The following is a 21,180-nucleotide window of genomic DNA, read 5'->3' as shown; positions in this document are numbered from 1 at the left end:
GCCCGCCCCGGAATGAGGCCGCCGCGCCGCCGCCCCGCCCCGCCTGTCACCGCCGGGGAATGTCGCCAAAGTCCGCCGCCCGCGCGCGCCGCCGGCTGTCACGGCTGGGGAGCGTCGCCAATGTTCGCCGCCCGCGCTCGCCTCCCGCTGTCACTGCCGGGGAGCGTCGCCAAACTCCCCTCCCTGCGGCCACGGCCACGCCTGGCTCCGGCCCGGACGCCCCGTCGTCCCGCCGCCCCGTTCCCAGGCCACCGCGGGCTGGGAAGAGGGTCGGGCCCAGCGACAGTCGCCGGTCCGCGAGGGGCGGGGAGGGCGCGGGACTGCCCGCTCCAGCGAGGCGGCCGTTACGCAAGTCGGGGCGTTTGCGAAAACCGCCTGCGCGGATCGTGGGCACGGACCCACTCCAGGACGGTGGGAAGTGGGTGAGCGGGCGAGAGGACGGATGAAAGAGCGCCCGTCCGCGGGAGCCCCTCCCTGGTGCCACCGTCCGAATCCGATCCACGCGCTCCTCAGCCCGCTGGCAGTTTGCACCCGCTCCCTAAGTCCGGCCCCTCCCCTGCTCTGGCCTTCGGCGGCCTTGGGGCGAGCGAGTGCCTTGCAGGGAGGAAAGCTAAGGCGCAGGCGCAGCCGGGGGGCGTGGCCAGGCTGCTTCCGTGCGCGCGCGCAGGGCACACACGCGGATCTGCTCGGCCTGGCCCTTCTCGACCGGTCCTGGCTCTGCCGACTCCAGCCATGGGCCCTGCCGCAGGCTCGGTGAGGGCGCGCTACCTCGTGTACTTCCAGTACTTGGGCACGGAGTTCAAGTACGTCTTCAGGACCTCCCATCCATGCCCGCGGCCCCCAAGTGTATCCCGGCATCCTAGGTGGGGCCGGGGAGGTGGCGGGGGAGCTAATTTAGGACTCGACGCCTGGGAAGGGAACGGGCTTGTGCGGGGCGGGCCTCCGTCAGCTAACCTGAGCCCGCCTCTGCCCGCAGCGGGGGTCGCGGCCATCAGGGGCTCCCAGCGCGCCATCGGGGTCCAGAACTACCTGGAGGTGAGCTCCGCCGGCCACCCCCTCAGAATGGAAAGAGGGAGACCCGGGGAATGGGCAGATGGGAGCCCCCGGGTCTCTGGGCTCCGGCCTTCGCCCTGCGCTGCCCACCCCGCCCCAGGCGGCTCTGTCCTCGCAGGAGGCTGCAAAGAGGCTGAATTCGGTGGTGCCGGTCAAGTTCACCATCTCCAGCCGCACGGATGCTGGAGTCCACGCGCTGAGCAACGCGGCTCACCTAGACGTCCAGCGCCGCTCAGGCCAGCCCCCCTTCTCCCCCGAGGTCCTGGCTGAAGCTCTCAATGCCCACCTGAGGCACCCGGCCATCCGGTGAGCACCTGTCTGCTGTCTCCAAACTGGTCCACTGTGGGTGGAGACCACGAGTCAGGAAGGACTTGGTGTCTGCACAGAACTTGGGAATGATGGAGATACCAAGGGGTCACTTGGGTCCGTGGGTGCATAGGGGTCATTCTGGTATGCCTGATCGTGCTCCCACAGGGTACTGCAGGCCTTCCGAGTACCCATTGACTTCCACGCCCGCCATGCTGCCACATCCAGGACCTACCTGTACCGCCTGGCCACCGGCTGCCACCGGCCCGATCAGCTGTCTGTGTTTGAACGAAACCGATGCTGGGCACTACGGGCAGGGTGAGCGTGGATGTGAGGGAGCAGGAGAGGGTTGCCAGGCACACCTGGCTGGCTACTCCCTCCTGACCACTCACCTGTCTCCCTGCAGCTGCTTGGATGTAGAGGCCATGCAGGAGGCTGCCCAGCACCTTCTAGGGACACATGACTTCGGTGCCTTCCAGTCAGCTGGCAGTCCAGTCACGAGCTCAGTGCGCACATTGCGCCGAGCTTCTGTGTCCCCTGACCTAGGCAGCCCCTTTGTCCTCCCCCAGGAGAACAGGTAATGAAAGGCACCTTGCACACTGGCCAGAGGCTGGGGGAGCTGGATTTAGATTTAGCACCTTCCTTGGTGAGGGTGGTGCAGGACACAGCTGGAGTCGGGTGCCCATCAGCAACCTCACAGGGGAGATGCTAGTCAGCTAAGTGGCATGGCCCCAACAACCATGAACCTACAGCTGTGCCCTCCCCGCCCTGGGCTGGGGTCCTGCCACACTGGGAACAGAGAATGCTTTCTCCCAGGGCTCCCAGCCCTGTCCAGCCACGGCTCGTGGACTAGTAGATGGATCTTGGCAGCTGCTGAAAACACTTTGCTGGAAGAGAAGCACCGGGCCAGTGGTCCCAGCGCTACCTGGCAGGCGGTTGGTTCCACTGTTCCTGGGGCCTCTGGCCAGATGTCAGCTGTCGGCTTCCCAAACCTTCTCAGTCTGAGCCTGCACTGAAGGGAGGAGGAACTTCTACATGATCAGCTGAAGAACCCCTACCCTGGGCCTTGGGTCTCTGGTAGAGGAGTTGGTCATGCTCACCTCCCTGCCCCAGAGCTGCCCTAGGACCTGTGCCTCAGCAGCACCTCCACCTGAGAGCCCTGTCCCCACTGCCTAGGCCTCTCAGAAGGCTCTGCAGCCCCTCCCGTTCACAAGGTCTCTCCCAGCAGCTTCACTTGAGGGCAGGGTGGCCAATGGAAGCCCCTAGGGTGGAAGAGAGAGTGGAAACCAGTCTTTCCTAGCTCCCTCCCCCTGCCCCCCTCCTCTGGGGCCACAGTGCAGACTGGGGGTTGTCCTGGCCCAGGTGTCACAGGTACCTCTATCTCTAGGTTGCAGTTCTGGAACCTGGAGTTTGAGAGCCAGTCCTTTCTGTACAGACAGGTGGGTTTTGCCTGGGCCTCCAGGGATGGGGGCGGACCCGAGGAGCTGGGTCACTATGGCAGTCTTGGCCTCGGATTGCAGGTTCGGAGAATGACAGCTGTGCTGGTGGCTGTGGGGCTGGGAGCTCTGATGCCCGCTCAGGTGAAGGTGATTTTGGAAAGCCGGGACCCCCTCGGCAGACACCAGACACGTGTGGCCCCGGCCCACGGCTTATTCCTCAAGTCAGTGCAGTACGGGAGTCTCGGTAAGGGTAGACAGCCTGGAAAAGTCCCTGCATGCACCCCAATGACTGAGCCCCTCCCAAGGTGGGGTGCTTGATGGGAGGAGGGGCTCCTGGTAGCAGCACAGCTGCAGCTCTCCTCTGTCCTAACAGGTGGGAATCCAGCCTGTGTTCAGCAGGAAAGCCAGGGCCCTGGAGGCAAGGAAGCCCCAACCAGGTTGGACAAAAAGTCTCCAGCTCCTCCCAAAAGCAGGCAGCCTGGAGTGAGGGGTCTCCTTCCCCTGGGCCCTTAGACCCAAGCCATACTCCTGACCCGGCCCCTGTGATCAAGTTCCCAGTAGGGAGGGAGGCTGAGGGGGCTCGCCTCAGGGAGCGGGGAGGGCCTTGACAGGCAGAGGCTCTGCAGCCCAGAGGAAGCTGTGGCCTGGACAGGCCCAGCCCCTGTAGAAAACCTCCTGTGCCCTGCAGGATTCACCACGTGGGAGGCACAGATAATCCCCAGATGCCCAGCTGAGATCAGGGCAGCTGTGACATACTAGGCCCTGCCACTGGACCCTGCCCAGCTCTGCATGCCATGGAGCAGCAGGGACCAGCACTTGGCCGTCCGGAGCCACAGCAGGCTTCCCGCCTCCCACTGGCCCGTACCTTCCAGAAGTCCCCACCTTCCTGGGTACCCCGGTCTGCCCCAGGTGGGCTGCTCTGGGTAGACCGCAGGAAAAAGGTCTGGGCATCAAGAAGGGAACACCCATGTGGTCTTTGGTTCTCTTTTTACTGGACAAAATACCTCAGGAGCAACCACCCATCTCTTGGGGGCTCAGGAATAGAAATAAAGGGTGATGAAGTCCCCAGGCCTATTTCTTTCCTCAGCGAGAACTGGCCAATCACGTAGGCACATAACGCTGGTTGTGTCCTCACAGACAAGTGCTGTGACCAGCCGTGGGCTCCACATCCAGGGACACAGGGAAGACCTGAGGCACAGACGTGGCTCTAGAGGGAAGCCTAGGGCCCTCTGGCTGGTGATCAGCTGGCGGCCTGGGGTAGGCCCTTCTTGAGCAGTGACGTGAGGTGACTTCCCAGCTCTTCATCCTGTAGCCAGATGCAAGAGGGGGCAGTCATCTCACCTTCCCTGACCACCATACCTGGGCAGAGCAAGGTGATGGGGTAACCCCGCCTATCCTGACCTGCCGGGTACAGGGCCCTGGAGGCCACTCACCTGGTAGGTCCAAGAGACCAACAGCACCTTGGTGCCTGGGTCCTCGGAGTGGGCCGCGGCTTGGATAAGGATGGACTCCACGGTCACGGACCCGTCGGGAAGGTGCTGCACGCAGTGCTCCTTGAGGACGCTGTGGGGAAACACTGTGAGACCTGCCTCGTACCCCTCTTCTTACCCGCCCCAGGGCCGGAAAGGGTTGGGTACCCACCTCTTCAGGTGGCTGTAGACGCGCATGGCTGTCTCCTGCTCCTTGCGAGGGTCGTGCAGATGGACACGGCAGGTGAAGCGCAGCTGGTGCTCGGCGAGACCCAGCTCCTTGAGGGCCTGCTCTGAGGACACTAGCCGGAAGTTCTGCGGGACAGGGGCAGGTCAGGGGGCATGGAGCGCCCCGCCCCCGCCGTGCCCCTGCCCACGCGCACTCACACTGTCTTTCATGATCAGAGTGCCATGCAGGAGCCGGGGCTTTTTGGCATCAGGGAGAAGCCCTGTGGAGAAAGGGGCGAGGACTGGAGCTGCCATCGGGTCCACCCGCTGAGCCGCTCCCCCGCCCTGCCCTGCCCTGCCCTGCGTACCCTGTGCCATCTCCCGCTTCAGCAGCCCCAGCGAGATGCCTACAGGGATGCTGGGGCTTGTGGGCAGTGTCACCGTCTCACCGTTGGCTGGCATGTAGCAGCTGACCCCTGGGCCAGAGGGGGAGGGGCAGAAAGCCTGTCAGGATCAGCTGGCTCTGCCCATGCTGACCCCACGGGCATCCCGTGGCAGCCCACACCCCCCTGTGCCCCCCCAAGCCCTCCCCACACACACACCCCCCACATCCCGTGGCAGCCCGCGCCCCCCCACCCCCCACCCCCCACCTACGGAACTCCTGCTCAATCTTCTGCTTCAGGAACTCCATCTTCTTGGCCTCCCCATGCACCAGCAGCACGCTCTCGGGCTCCGCCTGGCCCACCAGCTGCATGATACCCTTGGCATCGGCATGGGCACTGAAGGACATGTACTCCACCTGCATCTTGACCTCCAGCTGCAGAATCACAGTGTGCACAGGCCCTTACCACAAGCAAAGGCTCAGAGGGCTCCCAAGCGAGCCAAGGTGGGGCCCGTGGAGCTATCAGGAAGTGGGGACTCACCACCTGCCGCCCCTCCATCTCCAGCTTGCGCTGCCCACTGAGGATCTTATGGCCCACGGTTCCCTGCACGCAGTAGCCAGGCATGATGACCTGTGGGGCAGTGAGGCGTGGAACCGGCGGCCACCCTGCAGATGACACCCCCCTCCCCCCCCATTCCTGCCTCGGGCTTCCTCTCTGTCTCTCCACCCCACCCCTGCTGCCTGTCTAAACCTGAACCTTTGATGGCCCCTTCCCCTTGCCAGCAGTTCCCCATCCCAGGCCCGAGTAGCACGTCAGCTAGGGAAGCCAGAAGGCTTTACTGCCCGATGCAGAGAGGCCGACACACAGCAAGGGTGGGAGCTGCCTGGGTCAGACACAGGGCCCTGGGATACTGAGCCCCATCCTGACAACAGCAGTGCCCCCAAGCCGGGTGGAGCCCCTGCTCCCCCACCTCTGCCCAACCTCATAGGCCCTCCTGGGAGCTACACCTGGAGCCCAGATCCCTCACCATGTTCTTCTCATTCCCTGCCCACTTCCGGAAGATCTGCAGGGACTGGCCGGCATGCAGCATGCCTGGTGTGGCAAAAACAACCTGCAGGGCAGGCAGGGGACAGTCAGGGCACAGTCAGGGCAGTGGACACCCACCTGCCAAAGAACCAGCACTGGCCACCAGTCCAGCCCCTCCTCTGCCCTCAGAGTCTTTTGACCCTGCACCCACCACCGGCCCCGTCTTCTGACCACCCCCCCATCTTTCCCTCAGCACAGTGCACCCCACTCCCTGAGGGAGACCTGCAGGCAGGGACCACTCACACGTCCCAGACACGGAGAAGGTGCACACGTGTAGACAGCCAACGCTGGCTGCCTCGGCCCAACTTGGCTACCATGGGCACAGGACAGCCATCCCCACCCCCTCCTGGCCAGGGCCTCACCATCGGACCCGGGTTGTCAGCAAATGCTCGGTCGAAAGCCTTGATGTGCTTAAACTCAAACATGTTCCTCTGGACAAAGGTCTTCCGGATCTTCTGGTTGGTCCAGGTTATGAAGAGCTTGTAGTAGTGGTTGGCCTTCTCCGTGAGGCCCGTGGAAAAGTAGATGGGGGCCTTCAGGTTCATGCGCTCCCTGCGGACCGCGCCAGGGCCACGGTGGAGGGGCTGCCGGGGCAGGGCCAGCCCGCGTCCCCCTCACACCCCAGCCCAGGCTGCATCACCCCCTGCCTGCTCCCTCCTATACATCCAGGTCCCACAGAGGGGACGTAGGCACGTGACTGGGGGGCCCGGTACGGGCAGGCGCCCCAACAGACGTCAGGTACCCTGACTATACTCTGCCTAGAGCTGGACACGGACATGCCGCTGGCACCCACTCAAGCCAGGGCTCCCAGAAACCGACTGGCTACCACCCACCAGAAGGTCTCCAGCAGGATGCAGAGCTCCTGAGCGCGGCCCAGCGCAAACACAGGGATCAGCACCTGCAGGGGAAGGGCAAGGCTGGCTCAGGCAGGAACCCCTGGCCATGCTGCCCACCCAAGTTAAAGCCACCTCTGATCACAGTGGGCAGGCGGTGGTTCCCTGTGGCTGCCTTCTCAGGAAGCGGCTACTATAAACACTGGCCCTGCTGGCAGCTCTGACGGCCAGGGCCTGCGTCCACTGAGAGGGCATGGCCAGGTATCCCCGAGAGTCAGAGGCCCTTTGCAGGCCACAGGTAAGGCCCCCACGCTCTGCCCTCAAGTCCTGCTCCCAGCCACAATACATCCCAAACTGACTGCGTGGATGCTCTGGCCGGCCCTGGGCTGGGACCTGAGATAAGGGATGAGTAAGAACCCCCGTGGTCTTCAGGGAAGTTTTTCTTCCTAATGCTGAGAACACATTCCTCCCCGCATGCCCAGAACACATGGCACCCGTCCCCTGACATGCCGGAGGTGGCGAAGGACCGTGTAGCACGGTCAGGGTGGGCACAAGGCCCAGAGCCCCGCCTGCACCAGCTACCTTCCCGCCACGCTCCACAGCCTCGTGGACCTTCTTCAGGAAGTCTCGCTCCCGGCAGCGCTTGGAGTCCCGGATGGTCGTGGCATATGTAGACTCTGTGATGAGCAGGTTGGGGCGGCATTTGTCAATCCAGGCAGCTCTATGACAGAGGTGGGCGTGGGCCAAGGTAGACAATCCGCATGGCTGCAAGGCTAGGCTTCAAGGCTTAGGAGCAACAAAACGGACCCCAGCCATAGCCTCCCTTGACCCTCTGACAAGCAGGAGGAAGAGACTCTGCCACGCACAGAGGACACACGGTGGACGCTGAAGGCACCCAGCACACCCCTGTGCATCACTGCACTCCTAGGGGGTCCACACAGGAAGAAACAAACACATAGCCTACTCACCCCAAATGCCGGTCCGGGGTCATATTATAATCACCCTGGCAAAGAATGTGGCAATAAGGCAGGTGCCTCCTCTCCCCGGCCAGGCAGCCCCTCCTGTGCCCCAGGTGCTTCCACTGACCGTGTAGACCACAGACTCTGAGCCCACTTTAATCTGGAACATGGCTGCCCCCAGCACGTGGCCTGCATAGTAGGCCTTGATTTCGAGCTCATCATCCACCTACAGAGAAGAGGCCTCAACTCAGGTCTGCAGGCTATGCTGGGTTGAAGACGATGGCAAAGGGGCCAGGGAGGTGGACACTGGGGAGGCAGAGGGCAGAAGGGAACATGGTTCTCATCACGTTTCATCATGTTTCATCATTTCCTGTTTCTCACACACAACGTCCAGTTCTCAACCAAGAGCAACCAGACATAAGAGACGAGACACCACCACAGAAAGCAAAACAACAGTCCAAAGAAGCAGACTCAGAGCTCCTAGAGTTTTCAGACATGGGCTTTAAGAGAGCTGTGACTAATACATTCAGAGACATAAAAAGGACCCAGGATGTTGACCAAAAAACTAGAAATCTTTTTTTTTTTTAATGTTTATTTTTGAAAGGAGAACAAGCAGGGGAGGGGCAAAGAGAGAGGGGGACAGAGGATCTGAAGCAGGCTCCATGCTTCAGCAGAGAGCCCAACAAGGGGCTTGAACCCACAGACCATGAGATCATGACCTGAGCTGAAGTCAGATGCTCAAACAACTGAGCCACCCAGGCACCCCTAGAAATCATTTTAAAGAGCGGAAATCTAAGCCAAAAATCATAATAACTCAAAGAATTCAATGTATGAATTTAACAGCACATTGCATATAATCAGAGTACTAATGCGCTAAAATATATAGAATAGACTATCTAGCACGAAGCACAGAAAGACAAAAGCGTCAGGGAAGGTCTGAAGTGAGAGGCCTAACATTCTGCCATCTGGAGCCCTGGGCTGGAGGAGAGCAACAGGCAGGAGTAACACTGGAAGAACCTGATGAAAGACATCAGGTCACAGATCCAAGAGGCCTCACACCTGGGCAGATTCAATGAGAACAGAACAACATTCAGGCCCATCGTAGCATCCAAAAATCCACCCCCCAAAATCCAAAGAGAAGAACACAACCCTACAAGCAGTCTAAGATTAAAGATGCTCTTCCAAACAGTGAATAGAAAGACACATCCAAAGTACCAAGAAAAAAATGACAGCCAAACTAGAATTCCACACGTAATGAAAAAAGTCCTTCAGGAATGAGGGTGAAGCAGACCCATCTGCAAACAAATAAAAGAGATTCGTGGGGGCGCCTGGGGCCTCAGTTAGTTGAGCATCCAACTCTTGATTTCGGCTCAGGTCATGATCCCAGGTCGTGGGACTGAGCCCCATGTTGGGCTCTGCGCTGAGCATGAAGCCTGCTTAAGATTCTCTTTCTCTTTCTCTTTCTCTTTCTTTCTCTTTCTCTCTCTCCCCCACGACCTCTAAAAATTTTTTTTAAATAAAAACAAAAATAAGAATAAATAGAATTCATTACCCATCGATCCACACTGGTGTTCTCTAGCAGGAAGACAAATTAGAAAGTGAACAACACAAGAAGTAGAGAGGGTAAACACAGAGAAGACTTTGTCGGAATTAGTCAAGAAGTCCTGCTGAGTTTCCCGTGTACCGAGCAAATCAAAGTCAAGGCGAACGACAGCCTAAGTCAGGGAAGGGACAAGCAGATTTACGACATTCTAAGAGCTTTCCAATACATAGAGGCGAAAGCTCTAAGTACCTTAGAGCGTCGTCACAAATGCGTTTTTGTAGCCTCTACCACTACGAGAATGAGAAGAGCATGAAGTTACTAACCAAATAAAAGAGAAGCAGAAATTTTAAAAAATTAATCCGAAAAAGGCAATGATGGAAAGAAGAAACACAGAACAGACAAGTCAAATAGGAAGCAAATGGTAAGAAGGTAGAGCTAAGCTCAAAGTTATTAAATGTGGAGTCCAAACGCTCCATCTGGACAGGTTATCAAGCTAGACTTTTTAAAAAGAAAAAAAAAAAGGAAGAAAGAAAGAAAAAGAAAGAAACCAACACCTCTTTTGCTCAGGCCCATGGTGCCGGCAGGACAGGCTAGTGTCAGTCCTCACACTGCCAGGATGCTCCCCAGCCACAGACAGGATTAGAAGCAGCAAAGCCAACAGGACAAGGAGGCCCGTGGGGCCTGAAGGCCAACCCTTGTGGAGGCGCTTCCCATGCACAGGGAATGTGCCGGAAAAAGTAGGGGTTGAAACCAGACAGCCAAATTCCGCCATCAGGAAGTGTATCAGGGTCCAGCTGATGAAGAACGACAAAAGAAATCTCAGCCTTTGTACCCAATGATGGCTGTTTGAATTTTATTGAGGAAAATTATGAAGTTCTGGTTGCTGGATTTGGTCACAAAGGTCATGCTGTCGGTGACACTCCTGGAGTTCGCTTGAAGGTTTTGTCAAAGTAGCCAATGTCTCTCCTTTGGCCTTATACAAAGGCAAAATGGAAAGACCAAGATCCTCAATTTGATGGTGAACACATGACAGTAGGAAATTTTCATACACAAACAAAAACAAAAACAAATTACATGCCACTTAAAAGAGCTACATTTAAAACATGATGCAGGGGCGCCTGCACGGCGCAGTCGGTTAAGTGTCTGACCCTTGATTTCGGCTCAGGTCACGATCTCACAGTTCATGACATTGGGCTCTATGCTGCCAGCACACAGCCTGCTTGGGATTCTCTCTCTCTCTCTGCCCCTCCCCACACACACATGCGCGCTGTCTTTCTCTTTCTCAAAATAAATAAACTTAAAAAATAAAAACAAATTAAAAAAACATCTGAAACGTGTTGTAGTAAAGTTGAAAATAAAGCAAAGCAATGGAAAAAGCCATGCCATGCAAACAGTAATGAAAGGTGGGAAAGGCAGGGATGGTGTAATGGTACCAGAAACACAGACTTTAAGGTAAGAAGCGTTATTAAAGATAAATACACATACTTGTATTGACGAGAGGTTCAACCAGAAGGATAAAACAACCCAAAATATGTAGGCATCCAATAACAAGCGAAACCCACTGACTCTTAAGGAGAAACAGACAAATCTACAATCCTTGTGCTAAGTTTTACCCAATTTGATTGCATTTGCCTGCTTAAAACCTTAACCTTCCTCCGTGACCCACATATGACACTTACCGAGACAAAGCCCAAGCTCCACAGCTAGTACTGGGTGCCCTCCAGGGCTTGCCCATCTCACTGTCCGGTCTCCACCTTCTTACATGTGTTCAGATGCACGGCTGGGTGAGCAGCAGAAGCTCTGTGCACTTGATGGGCCCTCTAGCGCCCCCCTCCCACCCTGAATCTGGGCTGGGTCCCTACGTGCTTGCCCGCTGCTGCCTCCTAGTGGCCCCGCAGTATCAGACAGAGAGTGGGACGGGGTCTGTTAGGACCCTGACCTGGACCGTCTGGTGGAGGTGGACAGCTACCACCTTTTTCATACAGTCTTTGATCATCTGGGAGGTAAAGAAGTTGGCCTCGCCCTTCTTGTCCACAGCAATCTTGCGGTAGTCCTCCAGCAGGATGGGGCAGATGGCCTGGGTGGGGTGGGTCATGTAGATGGGCCCGTCGTAGCCCACCATCTCGCTGAAGTAGGGAAGTGCCCCACAGTGGTCCAGGTGGAAGTGGCTGAGGGTGCAACATAGATCAGCCCAGGGTCACTGCTCCCCGAGCAAGCCCGCCCCCACAGCCCCTCCACACCAGGGCCCCACCGTGTGTCAGATGCTATCCTAAGTACTGCAGAGTGAGGAGGCAGCAAAACAGATGAAAACTGCTACCTTCCTGGAACCTACAATCTAAGTGTCTGGTAAAGCAGTGAGCATTAAAGAGGTAACGCTTGCATCAGAGGTGTACGTTTTCTACGGTCAAATAGAAAGTAGCTGAGAAGGGGACAGGGCATCAGGAGAGCTGCCCTCTCCGGCAGATGGATGGAAAGACCCCCATGGCATGTGAGCCAGGCCAGGAAGGCACTGGGGCAGAGGGAACAGAGTGCTGTGGGTCCACAAACGGAGCAAACCGCTGCATCAAGCCCATGTCCAAGAAGGGACTGAGTCCACAGGAGCCTCACAGCAGCTGAGGACGAGGCCGCCTTGGGCCACCAGGTCCCTGGCTTGCAAGGTGCGGGGAGAAGACCAGCAGGAGGCTGCCCTGGTCATCTGGCCACATGGCAAATTGAAGGTCAGGAAAAGGGCTGGACCCACAAACTGTGGGCTGTCTGGGTGGAGTGTGAGGAAGAGGAGGAAAGCAGGAGCTCCATTCAGCCAGGCTGGGGAGTTCAACCGTCACCAGAGAAGAGCCGGACCATGAGACCAGAGGTCAGGGGCAGGGTGGATGAGGGTGTATGGGAAGGTCTGAGGACTGAGGACGAGCAGGGAGGGTGTAGTCACCGCTGCCAAATGCTGTTGAGAGGCTGAGTGAGGAAGTCTGAGAAGCAGCCCAGGGGTTCAAGGTGAAATGTGCCATCTTTGCATTGGGGGCAGTGGCCTCCCTGCCACGGGCCTATTGCCCTAACACAACCTCATCTTCTTGGGGCACCTGGGGCTCTCATCCATGACACTCAGGGGCAGAGCCAATAGGCACCCACAGCACAGAGCGCCCCTTGCCTCCACAGGGCTGATCAAAGCCTGTCAAGGGGCAACCATGAACACCTATAAGCTCACGCAGACACAGCCTCCAGGACCACCGTTCAGAGGTGGAGAGGGCCAGCCCTGGGGGTGAGTCACATAGGCAACCTGGAACAGAACCTGGGCCCGCAACACCCCACAGCCTGCAGCCTCCACGGGCCCCGGGGGCTCTCCTGGGCCCACTAGGGCCCCCCAAGTGGGGTTAGATGTGAGCCGACATCATACTATGACCAGCAGCCAATGGGCACTCACCTGATGATCACACAGTCCAGGAAGTCGGTCAGCCGGCCATTGCGGGTGATGTAGGAGAAATCAGGGAAGCGCCTCTGAGAAGCCAAGAAAAAGGGTCAGAACGCAGCTGCCCTGGGTCTGCAGGTGATGGAAGTGGCGGGCAGCCAGCACTCCAGGGAGCGACTCCCAGGAGTGGGGAATAAAGGCACAGGCTGAGCCTGGGCACTAATACCCCCACCCTGGCAGGCCACACCAGGACCATCGACTGTTCACAGCCTCTGAAAACCCAGGGAGGGGTCAAACCGCCAGAACCAGTAACCAAGCCAGAAGCCCTGCCTGGGAAGCACTGAGCTGCCCCACATGACCCTGCAGGAGCCCGCGAGCCCCTGCTCTGGTACAGATCAACGCTTCCACGCAGGGTACCCCACCTGTCAAGTGGTGGGGCCCGGGGCTGCCAGGGAAGGCAGTGACTCCAGACCCACCTGCCTCCTACCACTGCCCACTTGCCCAAACTGTCCCTACTCTATGGGTCAGAGCCTGAGGCTCTAAAGCCTGGGATCCTACTGAGAACAGCAACAAGGAACAGGTAGCGTGAGGTCCCTCCAGGGACCTCCACCTTCCCTCAGGACTCACGTCGTCATTGAAGCCCATGTGCATTCCGCAGTCCAGCATGACATTCTTGCCCCCGATGGAGACCAGGATGCAGCTTCGGCCCACATCCTGGCCAGCTCCTGAACGGGAAGGTGGGATGAGGTGCTGCCACCCCCTTCCCACTTCCCCCATGTCCGTTTCCCTGCTGCTGCAAGTGATGGCCCCAGCCGCCTGCCTCAGGCCTCCAGTGGGTGCTCTGGGTCCCCGGCCCTGCAGAACCCTCAGTGGGTTGGGGAAACTAGATCCCCACGGCTGCTGTGTGGACAAAGGGTGAGGCAAGAAGCACTGTCACCTCCACACACAGGCCAGGGAGATGTGCAGGGAAGGGACAAAGGGCCAAGCGAGTTCCAGCCCATGTGCCCTCCCCTACTGCACCTCCGAGCCTCAGGCCCTGCCACTACCACCTAGGTCAGACAGAAAACGCCCCTCACCTCTCGAGGGAGCAGCCCACCTGCTGCCGCTGACCTCAACCGTCAAAGGCCAGGGGAGGTGCAACAGGTGCTGGACCGTGGTCCTGGCACTTAATAGGGGCAAGCTGATGCTCCACGAGGCCTCGCCACCCCTCGTGAAACCTCAACTGGGGTGACATCTGAGCTGTGGGGACCCTCCCCCAGGGCCTACTCCTAGAAGGCATCAAGCGCCTCCAGGTGGTGCCACTGCAGAGGGACACTGTGCAGTAGCTTTAGCCCAGCCATGGGGAGACAGGGCCCCAGCTGTCCAGCAATGACCAGCTACAGTGGCCTCAGTGCAGATGCCCCATCACTGCACCCCCTCAAGACATCCCCAGTCCAGACTTAACCTGAGTCCTATCCATGTTCTTGACTTCGAGTCCTACCAGCTGCTCCAGCCCCAGCAGGACACATCCCAGCAATCTCTTCTGGCCATGTGTCATCTCCTCTGGGGTCTGGAGGCCCAGGAAGAAAGGGACATACCCTTGCATGATGTCACCAAATGACCTGCTTTCTATCCTGATCCTACAAGCCTCCCTCTACCAGCCATGCGAACCTTCCATTAACACCACACACACTAGGGTGACCAGGCCATGGCTCAGAGCAGGACCCTGGCTGGTCCTTGAGAAGCTTCAGTCACCCATGACAATAGGAGGCGATCCTAGCCAAGAGCTCAGCCACAGGCCTTGTCCTGAAGGTCTCTCAAAGGCCTGCTCCTGACCCATCAGGACGATGGCAGTGTCTCAGCTGTCTGCCCACTGCTACATCTTCAGCCCTAAAGCTGTGCCCAGAGGCCCTCCAAACATTTGTGACAGGGGAAAGGGGAGGGCTGCCTCTCTTTACAGAGGACATGAAATCACAGAAGTCATAGGATCAGTTCACAGGCACATGGCTCCTAAGCACAGGGCCAGGGACGGTTTCTGGACTCCAGAGCTCAGCTCTGAGACACTGGCCACCTGCTCCCACCAGGACCCACAACAATCCCGGGGAGCAAGGATGGAGGCCTGAACTGGGCAGGAAGATGGGGAACAGTCGACGGCACACAAAAAGAGGCAGGACTCCGGAGAAAATAAAAGAGACGCCATGCCCGCAGAAGCTTATGTTCTAGGGCAAGCAGACGATAACCACATAGATAAGACGCACTGAGTGCGTCATGGAGAAGATTAAGGCAGAGAAAGGAACCCAAAAACTTCCAGAACCATACCAGGTAAGTCCTCCACAAAATGACTTCTGAGTAGTGTGCAGAGGGACAGCCAGGATGGGAGGGGCAGCTGTGCAAAGGCTGTGGGGTAGGACAGCCTTTGGGACTCTCCGTATCTGACCAGAGAGCCCATGACGTACAAACCGGCAAAGGAAAACGAGAGAAATAGTTCTGCTTTGACGGTGCTACGGCCTTGGGAGCACATCCAGGTGCAGATCTGGGGTAACAAAAGCAGTAGAAAGAACTGTTCAAGGAGAACAGGGGACGAATCGTGAAGGGGCAGGCTGGAAGGAGGGTCCCGCAGAGGCCCCTGGAAGGGAGCCAAAGGCAGGGAAGAGTGTGGGTCACAGCAGCCAGAGGGGACCCTGCGCCAACAGCTGCCAGAGTCTGTAGGAGTGACCTGTATGGCAGCAAAGAGATGTGTACTCTGACCTGGCAGGCGAGGGGCAGGGGCCTTCATTGTGACTGTCAACAGCTCAGGGTCCACACAAAGGACTGGGTGGGCTGTTTTGAGGAAGAGCTCCACCATGAGAAAGGATATGCAGCTGCGTGGAACATCTGTGCAGGAAAACGCTCCCCACACACAACCCAGTGTAGGAGGCAGGTTCTGGAACAGCAGAGCAGGAGTGCTGGAAGGATGCCCAGAGACACCTAGAGGGTTGGCCACCAAAATGATAACCCAGTTGTTTCTGGGACTCTGGATTCCCAGTGATCTTTCATCCTTCACAGTGTTCTGCACTGTCTGGGCTTTTAAAAGTGTCCGTTTATATCTTTTACAAAATTCAAATTTTTTTTTTTTCTTTTTAGCGTCGCAGGGATCATGTAAGACAAGGGCTGAACTGAAAGTGAATGGCTGTATTGGGTAAACGGGAAGCTGCAGGTAACGGGTGCGAGACGATGGAGGAGGCGGAAGGAAGCAGAGGCAGGGAGGAAAGGCGACCTAAAGCATCAGTCCATGTGGACAAATGCTGGCGCAGCGATGATGGAGACCCTCTGCCTCTACGGTGACGGCGTCCGGAGGGGAGGCCCCAGGAGAAGGTGCAGAGACAGTCTGCTCAGGCCTGCTTTTCAGCGTGAAGAAAGATGGGGACGCAGCGGGCCGGGACCGACCCCAAAACCGTCCCTCCGGTGCTCCTCCGAGCTTCTCCACACAGGGCCTGAGCCGGGAGCGGGAGCCGGCCCGAGGCCTCCGAGGACGACAGCTGTGGCCTCTGGGAACCTGGCCGGCCCTCTGCGCCCCCGCGGCTCGTCCCCACACCACCGCCCGGCCCCGCGACCGCGAGGCCGGCCGAGCGCGCCTCACTCACCCAGGGGAGTGACCCTGATCTCGGGCATGCTGTCGGGCGGGCTCCCAGGCCCCGTCGCCTCTGCGCTCACCGAGCCAGCGGGACCACTTCGACGACGAAATCACGGACCCAGGACCTCCGCCGCGCGCCACAACCCACGACACCGCACCGCGCAGGCGCGATCCCAACGGCGCCAGCTTCCGGTGCGCCCGCCGGAAACGCCGGCCCACGCGTTGAGACTCGGGATTGGGCAAGCGGCAACCAATCCCGGACGGCAGGGCGGTGGTCGGGGGCGGGGCGGCGGGTCCCGCGGCGCGGCGGCGGCGGCGGCGGCGGCGGCGGCGGCGGCGGCGGCGGCGGCGGCGGCGGCGGCGGCGGCGGCGGCGGCGGCGGCGCAGGTGAACGGCGGCGGCGCAGGTGTGCGGAGGGCTGCGGGCTCGGGCCTGAGGCAGGGGAGCAGATACCAACCGAACTGGACAGGTGGGCCTGGGCATCGCCAAGGGGCTAGACGCGGGAGGGGGCGGCCGAACACTCGGCTTCCACGCCTCCCTGGACGCTGGGCTCTTGCTCAATCCTTGGGCCTCAGCTGGAGCTGGACCCACCTAGGACTGGGGCCCCACTCTGCCCGAGCCCCGGGTCCGAGCCCGGCGCCACCTGGAGCTCCCGAGTCCCGGGTCCCAGCCCGGTGCCACCTGGAGCTCCCTTCCCGAACGAGACTTAGAAAGCTTCCTGAACAGGGCCTCGCTCCTGCCGGCTGGGCCTGGGGTGCCAGGGTGAGTGCCCCCTTCTCCTGTGGGGACCTTCAGCCTGCTGTCAGCCGTGGAGCTGGGGTGCTCAGGCAGCTCTCCTGCCGAGACTTGATCTTGGGGCAGTGAGCTGACCCTGGGGAAGCCTTGGCCGTGCCCTGCATCACCTCCTCAGAGCTGGCAGGCTGCCTGCCCCGGCTGCACAGCCAATGTCCTTCCTGTTTCCAAGCTCTGAAGGGTTCCCAGCAGATCCTCTTGGCTGCTGGCTCAGGTTCTGGACAGGAAGGCCAGGCCCACAGGATGTCTGGTGGCCAGGAACGTAGCCCTGAAGGCTCCATAGACCATCTGCTCAGTGGACAGAAGACAGGCCCTGAGAGAGGGGAGGGGCGTGCCGGAAGTCTCCAGAGCACCATTTTCCTGAGGCCAGGCACAGCTGTCCCCCACACCTGAAGACAGGGTGAGCTCATCTCTGGGGGCTCCGCCCAATGCCAAGCACATGGCCCAACCCATGGGGCCTCCAGGGCCTCAGCAGCCACGAGACCCCAACAGATGCTCTTGGCAGCCTGGGTGGCAGACAGGGCAGGGCGTGCTGGCCCATTTCCCCAGAAATGAAGGACCAAGTCTTAAGACATTGAGTTACCTGCCCCCAGAGTGGAAGATAGAACCTGCAAGGGCACCCAGGGCACCTAGCCCTGGCTAGGGTTCTTGCCACAGCTTGGGCAGCCTCCCTCCCTCCCTCAAGGAGAAGCCCTGCAGGGCTTCCAGCACTAGGGACCGGGACCCCCAGGCCCAGTGGGGTGAGGGCTCATCCTGGATGGTGAGGTGCAGCTGAGTCCCCAGGGACCATCAAAGCCCAACTGCAGTGCTGACCCTGGGTGCCCAGGACAGCAGAGGCTGGGTTGTCCAGTGGCACCCACTCAGTATGTGGGCACTTGAATGTTTATGGAGTGACTGCATTAACGTGAGCAGAATCTAGGGCAGAACTCTGGCCTGGGGCACTTCCGGAAGGTTCCCTGTGGCTGTCTTCAGAGTGTAGAAGGACCTTTGACCCAGCTGCCTTTCCGTGTGGGACCTGTACAGTTCCAGTAGGAAAAGATTGGTGTCTGTCTGTCCGGCAGTGCTGACTCTGTAGCCTCTGCTCTGGCTTTCAGGACGCAGCAGTGAGCAAGGAGGGACTCAGCCCACCTGGCCACCCTTCATGGCCCTCCACCTCACTCTACTGTCTCTTTTTCCATAGTACTCATCTTTTTTTGCTCACCGTGTTGGAATTTTCTGGTTTTGTTTCTGTCTGACAACCTCCCCAAGAATGTTGCCCTGATAGGCAGGGCTATGTGTCTCATGGGGCGTCCAAGTGCCTGGGAGAGCAATTGGCTCTGGGCAGGGACTCAGCAGGTGTTTCTGCAACTGGCAAAAACAGGTGCTCTGGTGAGAGACAAGCAAGAAATGAGCAGGAACACAGGCTGCAGGTGAGATCGGCACAGCGATGGCGCAAGCCAAGTGACACGACAGGGCCACGCTGACATCTGTGGGCACGTGTTCCGGGCCAAGGGCAGCTTCAGGTCACTGAGTTCAAGCTTGTGGCCCGAGCAGAGTGAAGCAGGCTCCAGGGGAGAAGGGGCCTGGCCGGGGGATGGATCCCACTCCGGGCCTTCTTGGGGGGGTGGGGGGGCAGCGGGATCCCAGCTGTTGCTTTCTGCCCCTCCCCCCACCCTGAAGTAATGACTCAGGGAGCGAGCTGACTCACAGGGACACAACCCCCCCGCCAGCCTGGCTCCCTGTGTGTTTCAGTGTGTGTTGGAAAATGGGCGACCTGGAGTCGGACTTCAACCTGAAAGTTGTCTTAGTCAGTTTCAAGCAGTGTCTCAACGAGAAGGAGGAGGTGCTGCTGGATCACTACCTCGCTGGCTGGAGGGGGCTGGTCAGGTACATTCGGGGGCACTGCCCTGTGGGCCCCCACACAAAGGTGGGGCCTTTCTGGCCACACTTCCCGCATGCTATGCTATGCACTGTGCACACCAGGCTCCTGCCTGCCCGGAACTGGTCAGCCGTTCTCGTTCACCACCTGGCTGGCAGCACCGAACCTTACCACGCCTGCTGGCACGTGGACATGTACCCCAGGAGGTGGGGGGAAGTCTCCCCTGCACCCCGGGCTGAGCTCCTGCTTCCCCTCGAGCAGGTTCCTGAACAGCCTGGGTGCCATCTTCTCCTTCATCTCTAAGGATGTCACCACAAAGCTACAGATCATGGAGCGTCTGTGCAGTGGCCCACAGCAGGAGCACTACAGCAGCCTGCAGTCCATGATGGCCTACGAGGTGGGCAACCGGCTGGTGGACCTCGAGCGTCGTTCCCAGCACCCCGACTCAGGCTGCCGGACGGTGCTCCGGCTGCACCGCGCCCTGCGCTGGCTACAGCTCTTCCTGGAAGGTCTGCGCACCAGCCCCGAGGACGCGCGTACTGCCGTGCTCTGCACCGACTCCTACAACGCCTCTCTGGCTGCCTACCACCCCTGGATCATCCGCCGGGCCGTCACCGTGGCCTTCTGTACGTTGCCCACACGCAAGGTCTTCCTGGAGGCCATGAACGTGGGGTCCCCAGAGCAGGCCGTGGAAATGCTGGGCGAGGCCCTGCCCTTCATTGAGCGTGTCTACGATGTCTCCCAGAAACTCTACACTGAGCATTCCCTGCTGAACCTTCCCTGAGGGCCAGCGGGTGAGGTGGGGCATGTTTCTCCTTTCCACAGCTGGGCTGGGGCAGCCAGAACCCATCAGGCCCACCATGGAGATTTGTGGGTGCCCCAGGAATGGGAAATACGCTTTCCCCTGCCAGCTGAGCTACGGGCCCAGCATAGCCCACTCGGGCTGAGCTTCTGGGCTGCAGCATGGGGGCTGTGACAGAGAAGGCAAGCCCTGGCCATCGCTCCTCCTTGTTGTCTTGCTCTGCCCAAGGGCACCTTGGCTTCACCCTCAACCAGGTTACATGTGTGCAACCAGGCCTGGCCCGGATGGGTAAAGTGCCGAAGGCGGGGAGGGTAAGGGCAGCATCCGTGTTCGTGCGAAACCCTGAAAAGCTGCCCCCTGCCTGTGAGCCAAGTGTGTGAAATGGGGCGAAGTCACAGGTCCCCACAGTGCAGAGACTTCGTCCTGCTTGCCAGCAAACTCACCCAGCAGGTGGTTCTCTGTCCCTGGCCCATCTCGGTGTCAGGCCCTGGGTGCAGTGCCTAGGTCCAGGTGCCCGGGCCCCTCCACACGGGGTTGGCTGTCCCCAGGACAGGGATGGAACCCCTGGGCAGCAGCGGACAGGCTCTCTCCCTGTCCCTCACCTCCTTGTTAGCCAGGGTCCCACATGTCCTCAGCAGCAACGTGCAGGAGCCAAAGCCCTGAGCGGAGGCCTGCCCTGCCTCTAGTTCCGCACACTTATCAGCTGCCCCCTGCAGCCACCCTGTCATTCAGGTGCTCCCCCAGACAGCTGCCTGTGAGTCTGCACAGCACAACTCCAAAGCTCCAGAGAGCCCATGACTCTGCTGGTCCAGTTCTGGCCTCTCCCTCCCCATCATCCAACAAGATGCTGCGTTCCATCCTCCCCGTCCCTACAGAGTTCAGGAGACCCGGGATGATACGGCACACGGAGAGAGCCTGGACCCTTTTGCCCAGCTGACAGGCCAGCCGTCACCAGACACTTGGGGGCCTAGCGTCTCCTACTGGCTCTTCACTGTGAGCTCAGGGCCCTCAATGCCGAGGGGACTGCATCCACCATACGGAGATGTGCGTAAGTGTGAACTTGCAGAGACCCTGGGAAAATGTAATACGGGTGATGGATTTTCAAACATCAATAAATTCCCCTTCTAGAGCAGGTGGTACGCTCCAGGATGGGGGCTATTTGCTGCGTCAAGCAAGCACTAGCTTACTGAAGGGGAGGCGTGACCCCGTGGGGGCTTAGGCCCCACTGCCAGGCTCACAGGGCAGCGGCAACCATGGGGACACGTGGTAACCATGGGGACACGTGGCATGTCTCGGCCAGCAGGGGGCTGTCCTTGCGCAGGCTTTAGCTTGCCCCCCACCCCGAGCCCCCGCCGAGGTCCACATTATCCCCATTTTGTAGTTGAGAAAACAATCACACAAGGGCCTGGGTTGGAAGGGCAGGTCTGAGGCCAACTACACAGCTTGTAAGGAGAAGGTGGAAGGGGAGCTGCCTTGTGCCACACGGTGGTTGGGACA

At 59.3% G+C, this 21,180-nt stretch overlaps 3 protein-coding genes, 1 long non-coding RNA gene and 1 pseudogene across 6 annotated transcripts; 3 read left to right on the top strand and 2 right to left on the bottom strand.

Moving 5' to 3' along the window:
* Positions 1 to 53: 53 nt before the first annotated feature.
* Positions 54 to 3,864, top strand: PUSL1 (pseudouridine synthase like 1). Its single transcript, XM_047083438.1, is given in 8 exon segments — positions 54 to 1,035; positions 1,172 to 1,359; positions 1,528 to 1,677; positions 1,766 to 1,936; positions 2,747 to 2,798; positions 2,880 to 3,042; positions 3,172 to 3,234; positions 3,237 to 3,864. Coding segments are annotated over 8 exon segments (1,260 nt in total). The 5' UTR covers positions 54 to 732; the 3' UTR covers positions 3,407 to 3,864.
* Positions 1,389 to 1,827, bottom strand: LOC124514989 (uncharacterized). The gene is made up of 3 exons (XR_006962715.1): positions 1,752 to 1,827; positions 1,595 to 1,666; positions 1,389 to 1,441 (listed from the first exon to the last, which is right to left on the bottom strand). It is a non-coding gene; the product is annotated as an uncharacterized LOC124514989 (long non-coding RNA).
* INTS11 (integrator complex subunit 11) lies at positions 3,769 to 16,360 on the bottom strand. The gene is made up of 17 exons (XM_047083431.1): positions 16,242 to 16,360; positions 13,267 to 13,364; positions 12,655 to 12,728; positions 11,179 to 11,407; positions 7,824 to 7,922; positions 7,706 to 7,740; positions 7,320 to 7,458; positions 6,738 to 6,802; positions 6,267 to 6,456; positions 5,846 to 5,929; positions 5,359 to 5,448; positions 5,090 to 5,252; positions 4,804 to 4,911; positions 4,655 to 4,716; positions 4,440 to 4,582; positions 4,232 to 4,361; positions 3,769 to 4,104 (listed from the first exon to the last, which is right to left on the bottom strand). Exons 1-17 carry the CDS (start codon positions 16,267 to 16,269, stop codon positions 4,039 to 4,041), a joined length of 1,803 nt encoding a protein of 600 aa, XP_046939387.1. The 5' UTR covers positions 16,270 to 16,360; the 3' UTR covers positions 3,769 to 4,038.
* On the top strand, positions 9,774 to 10,255 carry LOC124515816 (40S ribosomal protein S23-like; annotated as a pseudogene).
* A 255-nt stretch (positions 16,361 to 16,615) lies between the features above and the next one.
* On the top strand, positions 16,616 to 20,816 carry CPTP (ceramide-1-phosphate transfer protein). 3 transcript variants are annotated; one of them, XM_047083444.1, is made up of 3 exons: positions 16,616 to 16,700; positions 18,755 to 18,889; positions 19,143 to 20,816. In XM_047083444.1, the coding sequence occupies exons 2-3, from the start codon at positions 18,768 to 18,770 to the stop codon at positions 19,663 to 19,665; spliced, it is 645 nt and encodes a 214-aa protein (XP_046939400.1). In that variant the 5' UTR covers positions 16,616 to 16,700; positions 18,755 to 18,767; the 3' UTR covers positions 19,666 to 20,816. The 3 variants fall into 3 exon arrangements, with proteins under 3 accessions (XP_046939400.1, XP_046939399.1, XP_046939401.1); XM_047083443.1 differs by having other exon boundaries at positions 16,632 to 16,700; positions 18,733 to 18,889; XM_047083445.1 differs by lacking the exon at positions 16,616 to 16,700 and having other exon boundaries at positions 18,617 to 18,889; positions 19,143 to 19,675; positions 20,400 to 20,816.
* The last annotated feature ends 364 nt before the right edge of the window (positions 20,817 to 21,180 follow it).

The sequence above is a fragment of the Lynx rufus genome, unplaced genomic scaffold, assembly GCF_022079265.1.
Source record: "Lynx rufus isolate CCGP_SWC_20201006 ecotype Redwood Valley unplaced genomic scaffold, mLynRuf1.p SCAF_2, whole genome shotgun sequence".
Classification (NCBI taxonomy): domain Eukaryota; kingdom Metazoa; phylum Chordata; class Mammalia; order Carnivora; family Felidae; genus Lynx; species Lynx rufus.
Note: the sequence above shows the minus strand (reverse complement) of the source record. Positions and strands in the feature narration are given on the sequence as shown.

Bases quoted from the DNA above. Each gene is read 5' to 3' on its own strand.
- INTS11 (XM_047083431.1), bottom strand. From the start codon at position 16,269: ATGCCCGAGATCAGGGTCACTCCCCTGG. The intron at 6,803-7,319 runs GTAGCTGGTGCA...CTTCCCCTGCAG, and splicing joins CTGTGGAGCGTGGCGGGAAG to GTGCTGATCCCTGTGTTTGC. The intron at 4,717-4,803 runs GTACGCAGGGCA...CTTTCTCCACAG, and splicing joins GAAGCGGGAGATGGCACAGG to GGCTTCTCCCTGATGCCAAA.
- CPTP (XM_047083444.1), top strand. From the start codon at position 18,768: ATGGGCGACCTGGAGTCGGACTTCAACCTGAAAGTTGTCTTAGTCAGT. The intron at 18,890-19,142 runs GTACATTCGGGG...CCCCTCGAGCAG, and splicing joins GGCTGGAGGGGGCTGGTCAG to GTTCCTGAACAGCCTGGGTG.